At 34.1% G+C, this 9,671-nt stretch overlaps 1 protein-coding gene across 1 annotated transcript; it reads right to left on the reverse strand.

Moving 5' to 3' along the window:
• Window positions 1–2,498: 2,498 nt before the first annotated feature.
• On the reverse strand, window positions 2,499–5,506 carry LOC120069729 (mitochondrial metalloendopeptidase OMA1). The gene is made up of 3 exons (XM_039021519.1): window positions 4,238–5,506; window positions 3,655–3,803; window positions 2,499–3,011 (listed from the first exon to the last, which is right to left on the reverse strand). Exons 1-3 carry the CDS (start codon window positions 5,177–5,179, stop codon window positions 2,762–2,764), a joined length of 1,341 nt encoding a protein of 446 aa, XP_038877447.1. The 5' UTR covers window positions 5,180–5,506; the 3' UTR covers window positions 2,499–2,761.
• Window positions 5,507–9,671: the final 4,165 nt, after the last annotated feature.

Consider the following 9,671-nt stretch of genomic DNA (forward strand, 5'->3'; position numbering starts at 1 on the left):
ACATTCTCAGACATCTTATTTTATATTTTATTTTTAGACATCTATACAAACTTGAACCAAACGACGTATTAAAGAGTAAGTTGACGAATTTAATTTTTTCCTATAAATGAAAAGCTTAAAAGCACCAGCTAGCCAGGTACAAGCTAATATGTAATGTATACTTGAGAGTTCATAAATGATCTAAATTGCCTTTATACCCTCCAAAAATCAAGATTGAATGGTGAAAGAAATATAAACTAATTTTGACTCTAAACTTTGGAATATGTATGAATTTAAATTCTTAACTTTCAAACTTATCAAATTAAATCCTAAACTTAAATAAATATTACAGTTATTTCCCTCACTTTAATATTAATGATGTCAATATCAATTCAATAAATGGATATTGAATGTTAAAAAGAATAGAAATAAAAAAAATATAAACGTGGAGTTTCTGTTTTGTGCTAAAATTCGGAATTTCTGAAGTTTTGTGGCACTCATAAACTATAACATCTTCCCCCATATTGTTGATTAACTATGAAGAATAAATCCAAAGACGAACCGTAAAAGCTTTAGAACTCAACCCACAATTTCGATTCTAAGAAAATAATTGACCCCAATTCAAACAGACCCAATCCAATCCAAATCCCATAGTTTGGGTTTATAGTCCCAATTGTTGAGATTCTAGAGTTATTTTAAATTGAATATCAAACATTTTGTTTGATATTCACTATGTATCTTAGAACTAAAAAACATGATAAAATAATAATCCTTTTATTTATATTTCGCAACAAAAGAAAAAATAAAGACAAAAAATAAGAAAAAAGAAAAAAAAAATGCTCTTTTTTCTTTTTTGGTTGTAAAAGAAGAGAACACTAACGAAGGAGAGAGAGTAGATGGGTGAATATAATATTCTATATTCTATTTTATATATTTCAAATGTCTGAATGGCCAATATTTATAACATATGAAAAGATAATAGTAAAGATATTTAGAGATGGACCCGATGATAATAAAATCAGGGCACAATTACAATCTTGCACCCAAGTTGTTCATGATATCAATAGCCTGAAAATTCCTGATGTGAAACAGGGTAAGCTTTGTCAAAAACAAAAACCACCAAAGGATGGTTTATCACCCTCTCATGAAACAAAAAGATAAGTGGAAAGTCATAATAAAGCAAATTTTATCATGCTTTAATAATACAATACAGAAGGAGATCCATATCAACTCACTTTGGGGTTGTCCTCATATTTTATATCATCTCATGTTTGGAGATCCATTATCTTATCTCACCGATTTTAATTGTTTGTGGGCCTCTTTTCGGAACGTGTTTCGTATCTCACCGTCATTTTCTTTCCATGCATCATATACCATCTCAGTACTTGAACATACTCGATCATATTTGATCGTCCATACTTGATCATGTTTGATCATACTCGATCGTTCAAACTTGATCATGCTTGAATATACTCGATCATACTTGAACATACTCGATCATATTCAATCTTTCATACTCGATCATGCTCGATCATTCATACTCAATCATGGTTGATCATACTCGCGTATTTTGCACATTTTCAATATTATGCATTATTAGTTACCTCATTTATTAAACTACCCACCAACTTTAGTAATGATTGTTTGCTGATTTTATTAGTGACTGTTCTGATTGTTTGTTGATTTTATTAATAACTGTTCTGATTATTTGCTAATTTTATTCCACTTGCGTATTTCCACTACACATTCAATCACTTCATTAATGACTCAACCAATTTATTAATTGGATTTGGGTTCATTCATGATGTAAACTTAATATTCTGAGGCTGATCACACTTTTTTTAAATATTTGTTGAGGTTGTTATTAATGTTCAATAAACACCCCTCTCCCCAACAACGTTGGTCCTTCTCTATTTGCTGAGAGCCTCCACTGTCCAAGATTTATTTTGTCAGTCCTCTGAGTTGTTTAACTTTGGTTTCTCTTCTCTATTCGAACTAGTACTCTTCCTCCATTATAAGTATTTCTAGATTTTTTCTAACTTCTTTTATTGTTTTGTTATGCAATCCAAACTAATATGAAATATTCAATTAATTTGAGATTGGTGTGTTACTTTTTTTTTTTGTATTACCCTATATTCCATTTCAGTTGTATTTTTTGGTGTTATTAATTTTGGGGTGTTACTTATACAATGGATATATTACACAGACTGCTTGACATTTTTTCGTGTTATTAATTTTTATTTTTTTTTATGAGCATTTGCATTGTTTTCATTTATCTTTAATATTTACATGCTTCTTAACATTGAAATTACCTAAGTTACCTTGTAAAGTATGAGATTTTTTTTTTTTGGAAGATTAAACAATAAAAATATAACTTACTTAATTAATTAATATAAATATATTACTTAGACTTAATAAATTTCAGTAATTAATATAATCATTTTTAATTATTTTAATATAAATTATCAATGTAATCATTTTTAATTATTTTAATATAAAATTAAACTGTATACCGTATCTTGAGATTAGAAAGAATTAAAAAATACAATCAATGTCTTATTCCAAATAGGATGGATACAATAATTGGATTATAAGATTTAAAAAAAAAAGAAATAGTGTTTGGCAAATTATTATAGAGTACAAAAACTAAATTAGATACCACTGACAAAACAACCTGCACACCCAAATCAGATATCAGAACTCTCTAGATATCAGAACTCTCCACATTCTATATCATCTCAGCACCCGAAACTGCTCCAAACTATGACAGTTTTGGGAGTTCTTATAGGAAACCTTCAACCCCACACCCAGCTCTCACTTCTCTGTAAAGTGTAAGTGCTTCCTCCATAACCTTTGCTTGAGCTAGTAACTGAGCTCTCTTCTTTCCAGATGGATGAGTTGAAAGATAATCTCTCAGGGCAGACTCACCGGTCAACTTACCCAACCTCTCATACACCGTGGGCGCAATCCTCGGGTCGTATCCAGCAGAGGCAATCAAAAGCAGACCAATGTAATCTGCTTCTATTTCCATCCTGAAGGCATAAAAATGTTCGGAAATATCAGACTACGAAATCATGCCATCTGTAGATGGATGGAGTACTTCAGTGAATTGAACTGTTTCGTTTTGATAATAAAGACACAAACGACATTTATCACTCGATAACGGTTGTGCGTCTGAAGGAAAAGATAGTACATACCCTAACGTCTAAACTAATCCAGAATCCACCTCAATAACCACTGTGAACACCCTTCAAGTATTTTCAGATGCTTGATCTAGAATTTTTTATAAGATGCTTGATTAGAAAAGAAAAGCCTAAAGGAGGAATGTACTAGGCCTTTGAATTTCTCTCCAGATGATCCACTGTCTGGTAATATGATGTCTCAAGATTATAACTTATAAGTAAGCAAGAGATGAAATATTTATAGCTAAGGTAATGCTAGATAATGGTTGACAGCCATTCCATCATGTCTTTTTTCATCAAATGAATATTTTACCTTCTACAACCATTTCTTTTCCATGTCGTGATTGTGAAGCTCAGAAATTCATAGAACAAATAAGAGATGGCAGCGTGCACATACACATCTATTAAAATTATGCAAACAAGAAAACCTACCATGAACTATACTAAATCAATATAACGAAGAAAGATATAAAGAAAAGAACTCTGAACTTACCTTCTAGAGAAAGGAAGCCTCAAGAAAAGCGTTGACATAGCGTTGACAATATCAGGCATGACGAACTGATAAAGGATAAGTTGCAAAATGCTAAACCCCAAGTTCTTTGTAACACCCTCTGCAACATGCCGAGCCACAGCATGCCCAATCTAATTAACAAAAAAACAAGACCTTGAAACACGGTCCAACCAGAACTTCCAAAGATAATGGCATGACTATAGAGGCTGAGCTAGGTGATAGCTTGCAAGTTCAAGAACAAAAATATTGATATTGATGTCAACAGGGTTGGGGGATTCAAACCATAACCATAGGCCTCATGGGCACTAACACGCTCCTATACCAATTGGATTATACTCGCTTTTGGTGAAATGTCAACAGAATATGTTGTCAATGACTCAATACAATGGAAGAACAAGAGAAAATAATTGAAATTCAAACTCACAATATCAAAATATCATCAAAATGCTCATGTAAGTATTCATAGATAGATCATTTACAATAAACTTAATTGTATAGATACCAAAGAAAATGTGTAGCTTTCGTCGTGATTGTCCCGTTTGACTTAGAATATCAGATAACATACCTCATGACCAATAATAGTAGCAATTTCTGCATCACTTCTAAAGTGCTCAAGCAAGCCAGTGAAAATAACAATCTTCCCACCAGGCAAGCAAAAGGCATTAACAACTGGCTCATTCACCACCAAAATTTCCCAATTCAATCCATCCAAATGTGAGGTATTTGCTTGGGACCCCTTTTCCTGACCCTTCTTTCGACTGTGCTCAACCCATTTGTCATCATGGATCTCATCTTCACGGTACCATTTACCTTCCAACTTCTCAGCCCCAGAATCTCTAAGTGCCATCAATGTCTCACGGCCACTCCCTTCAGGAACTCCAATCACAGCCTCTGATGCATAGCCTAAATCACTCCACACATTCTCTTGCCTCAACCCTCTTTGTAATGCCTCAATTATATCCTTAGCAATCAATCTAACTCTCACACTTTCTGGGTGTACAGCAGGCAATATTTTACCTTTAAAAGCTGCTTTCATTTGCTCAAATTGAGACTCTCCAAGTCTCCTCTCCATAGTTCTGGACAATAGCACGAAATGCCTTCGTTTTGTGTAAGGTACGGTTTCTAAATTCCCATAATACACAGTGATAAAAACTCCAGAACCCGCAACTACAACAATCAATACAGTTCTTGGATCTTGAAACCATCGCCGAGGGCCTCTTGGCTTAAAATGCTGGACACGATAGCGATCGACATAGTAAAATCTCTTGGAATCACCAAAGAAGGGATTGTATTGCCTCCTAATCTCCCCAACTTGTCTTCCAAATCTTTGTATAATTGGAGAAACCGATTGAAACCCATGAGAATTAGACGTTTTCCCAGATGGAAACGAATACCCACTATGGGAAATTCTCGATCTAGAACCTTGAATTGAATCTTTGGGAAAAATCTTTGAAGAAAAATTCCGAAATGCATCAAATGCAAACTTTGATTTTCTATAGCAATTCATATCTCTAGATTAAAACACAGGTGAAATCCAATAGATGAGATTCAATCAGAAACTAATTCTCTCATGACACCTCCGTGGCAAGTAGGAAGAAAATGGGAGAATAGAAACAAGAGGAGGGGTTGAAGAGTAATAAATAGTAACCTTGAATTCCCAATTGAGGCTTAAAGCAGGGAAGCAAAATGGGTTGATCCCGATTTATTTGGAAGTTTTGGGTAGCAAGAATCCTACGATAGCGGCTGTGGAGAGGCGATGCTTCGACAACTAGGCGGTGGTGGCGCATGAGTAGACCCAGCTGGCTCAGCATCTTAATATTGGGTTTCAAGTCGAGAATGTTCTACCGAGGTTCCCAACAAATAATACTAGCCGTGTATGATTGATGATCCAAGTATGGTCTGATCCTACTATCGTTTTTTTCCTTTTTAACGTATCATCCCATGAAGGCTATTCCCATTGAGTATTGCCATTTCTAATTTTTGTTATCCAAATACAACAAACTCACATATTGTAATGTATCGTGGATGGCATGTGTAGCCCTAATATAATCTATGGATCTAGGGCATTGATCAATGGAGAAAAAGAAAAGAAAAAGTGGAATTCGAAGGCAAGGCAGCGTTGAATAAGCGTTGCAATGCTGCTCCGTGATGTTGTAAGGCAGAGAGCTCATGGAAATAGCACTGTCTTGGAGTGTTGCAATGCTACGACTGCTGCCTATATAAGCAGTTTATGGCCGAGACGATTAAGGGAGGTCGATTTTTAGGCCAAAAAGAGGCCGATAAAGACACTTTTAGGGCTATTTTGAGAGCGTAAAGCAATATTTGGTGAGGCCTCCCTGGGGAGTGTAATTTTGGATAGAGGTAGTATCTCGAAGCTCCAAAGGATCGAAGATTTGAAGAGATCATTGGGTTGCGATTCTGGATTCAAGGACGAGAGTCAAGAACACGACTTGCAATTTCTTCCCTCTTTTATTTTCTGTCCTTTGTGTTTGAAAACCTCATGAATGGTCTATGTTTGTGTTGTAACCATAAGTGACTGTTTTGTGTTTCTAGGGTGTTGATCTAGTTTTATGGATTGTGAAATCTGAATTAGTTGTTTCTTGGATTGAATTTATGCATAATTATTCTAGCATCTTTGTTCTTAATACTTTTGATTAACTAATCACTAATTGAATGTTCTTTACTTAATGTCTATCTCGAGAGAGAAGGTGTTGAGTTGGATTTAGCATGTTAAACTGTTAATCGAGTATGCACGAGAGTGATAGGAGATTAATAGAGATTGTCAACGAGGGAACTTAATGTTGTGGCTAGTCAAGCGATAGAAGAGATTTGGGTCGATGGTTAGTCATTAGAAAGGATTGAGCTCAAGAGAGGATACCTGGATAAAAGACTCATAGATCTATAATTTACATGAATCAATCTAAGGTCAAAGTAATTAATTTGGTTAATCTGATTAATGAAATCATACCCTAGAACGTGTCTTTGTCTAGTTTTACCCAGTTTTATCTTTTCTTGCTTTTTAGGATTGATTAGTTAGGTTCTCACATTACAGTCCGATCCCCAAAATAAAATTAGAAGAATCTATGAATAGCTAAAAGAGTCAAACCAATTCCTCAGAGGATGATACTCGGTCTCTTGACCGTTTTACTATATTATAATTTGACGCGTGCACTTGCGTCCACCATCACCCAACCAACCGAATTTTTGGGTTGATCCTAAACATATCCTCAACCCAACCCAACCCAACCCATGTACACACCTAACGATATATATGGCTATCCTTCCATACATTATAAAAAAGCGGTAGTGGGATGTGACATCAACAGAAGATTAGAATTCTTTGTGAGAGTGGGTCATCAATCATAAAAGCATTTTGAAAATGGTTACCTGTGAAAAAAAAAAAAAAACTCTTTCGTTCTTGTTCCTTATATTGTTTCCCAATGTTCAGAACTTATGTAAATATCAAGTTTTACATTCTCTGAACATGTCATCTAACAAATTTTCGCAAGTGCCAAATGAGCTTGACTCAGTGAAATTGACCTGATCACTGTTTTTAAGAGTGTTTGGTCAAAGGAGGTTTTGTAGTGGGAGTTGTGAACTTCACTCTTGGTTTGGCCAAAAGTGTTGATGGATCCCACCATTGAGAAACATCAATTTTATATTTTATCAATTCATTACACTATGCGGTTCAGGAGTTCACAACTCTCGAATTCATATAACTCTTTACTCCTCACTATTCAGTATTCACACTAAGGTTGGAGGTTCAATTCCCAATTTCGTAGATGTTGTACTAACAAAATCCAAAAGCTTTGAAAAAATGGTAGAAATTAATGAAATTACTTATTACTCAATCAAACATGATTATACTTGTCAAAGTGAGCTAAGCATAAATAACATTGTCTTTCTTTCTAGAAGTTAGAGGTTGGATCCTCTATCCCTCTAACTTTGTTTGTACTAAATAAATTTTTTTAAAAAATATAATTATACATCAATATATCCCTCTAATATTTTTTTGAAGGGCTGAAAATAGCAAAATGAAACATTTATTTTGAAAAGTAGTAAAAAAGTTTTTAAATTAGAAAAATAGCAAAATAATTTTTAGAATTATTAGTTACGAATTAGCAATGAACCAAAACATCCCTAATTCAAAAAATCTAAAATAATCATAACAACCGAGATTTTATTATCAATTAAAAATCCAATATTTTTAAATTAACCTCGTTCTTGAAATTAAAGTTTGTTAAGTTTTTGCTCAAGTAGTCTCAATGTAAAAGTTAAAGCTTTCTTTTAGTAGATACAAATTCAATTTCCAAAACTATACCTTCATGTATTTGTTTTTTATACATTAAAATTAAGATTAAAACTATCATTTCTAGGAAAAATTAAAAGGATATTGTACTTTTAGAAACTATTTAGGAAAATATTGTTGTTTTCAAACTATTTGTAAAAATATTGTTGTTTTAAATAAGTCGAGGGTTGAAAATTCGACCTAGATAGGTCGAATTTTGAACCCTCGATCTTCCTTTTTTTTTTAGGCAAATATTGTTGTTTTCAAACGAATTCTATTATCTCAGCAAGTCTGACTAAATAACGAGCTAATGAATCTCCTTCTTTTTGCCGTTAACGAGCTAACAAGCTAATCAAATTCGAGAGCGAGATTATGAGAGACAGCGAGAGTTTGAGAGAGCGAGAATTTGAGCCATAGCGTGAGCGTGAGTGTGAGCGAGAGCGAGAGCAAGATTGTGAGCGAGAGCGAGATTTTGATAGAGAGCGAGAATACCGTACAAATTTTCCTTTTTTTCCTTTTTAATTATTACACATTCCACCTTTTTTCTAATCCTTTCTTTTTTTTTTTTTTTTAAATTTTCCATTTTAAAAAAAAAAATTCTAAAAATATTTATTATTTTATTTAAACTCAAAAAAATAATAATAACTCATATAAATAAAAAATGTAAATTAAATATCTCATTATATAAAAATAATAAAAAATCAATGTGTCCCACAGGGCAGACGTCGTCGATTTCGAGTTGGTTGTCGTTGTCGACTTCGAACTTGAGGATGCTCTGGTTCTTCTTGATGTTGCTCCTGGTACCTCTGCAGGCGCTTCATAATATAATATTTCATTATGCTCTCCACGACCCCGACCATGTCCATGCACGTATGAAGACGAAGGACACCTTTGAGTCATAATGTCCTGAACCAAATACTGGCATCAATCATCTTCATCGGACTAACATAATCAGTTTGACTCTACGTCTGCGTCATAGGCGGGCAACTTTCCACATTATGTGCAACCTCACAAACTCATCCTCTTCCCGAACAGGTCCTCTACGTCTAGGAGCTGGTGAAGGAAACAATAGGTATATCGTATATATAATGAAATTTCCTCTATATAGCTTTGGTTGTCACTACATATAGCAAGAACCTGGTTCGGATCATTCGCAATCTCACGGAGTCTCTGTTGTTCGATTCTCTGTGAATTAAATAAAACAATTAGACAATATTTAAAATAAATTTAATTTAAAAAATTAGATAATATTCATTCATTTACCAGATGACCCACAGCTCTACCGGACGAGTGACGTAACGCCTTGTGATATTATTATACCAATGAATATTTCTGGAGTGACATCTGTGTCAAACTATTCAAGAGAAACCCACTGCAATAAACCCTTGCACTGATAGTGCCATCGCACTAAACCAAAATGTGCAACTTTTTTCGGAACAAATCTCCAGTCCTTAAGGTCAATATCATGCATACGGGTTCAGTATTACATGGAGGAGATGGGATATCCCTGTTGAAAACCGAATTGTCTCATCACCCTGTCAAGAAGAATGCCACTTCACCAATGTGAAAACATATGAGAGGACTCATCGCGCCCATATGTTTTTTGACCAATCGTACAAAAATTAAGGCAAAGTATGGCCAATAATTTTGTACGGTCCCAAAATAACCTGAACACAAATATTATATTAGAGAATATTAAAGACAAATACAT

Source organism: Benincasa hispida, unplaced genomic scaffold, assembly GCF_009727055.1.
Source record: "Benincasa hispida cultivar B227 unplaced genomic scaffold, ASM972705v1 Contig557, whole genome shotgun sequence".
In the NCBI taxonomy this organism is placed as follows: domain Eukaryota; kingdom Viridiplantae; phylum Streptophyta; class Magnoliopsida; order Cucurbitales; family Cucurbitaceae; genus Benincasa; species Benincasa hispida.

What these genes read in the sequence shown, in the direction of transcription:
- LOC120069729 (XM_039021519.1), bottom strand. Translation starts at nt 5,179, where the DNA reads ATGAATTGCTATAGAAAATCAAAGTTTGCATTTGATGCATTTCGGAAT. An exon ending in CTACTATTATTGGTCATGAG is followed by an intron (nt 3,804 to 4,237) that starts GTATGTTATCTG and finishes TTTGTTAATTAG; the next exon opens with ATTGGGCATGCTGTGGCTCG. An exon ending in AGGCTTCCTTTCTCTAGAAG is followed by an intron (nt 3,012 to 3,654) that starts GTAAGTTCAGAG and finishes TTATGCCTTCAG; the next exon opens with GATGGAAATAGAAGCAGATT.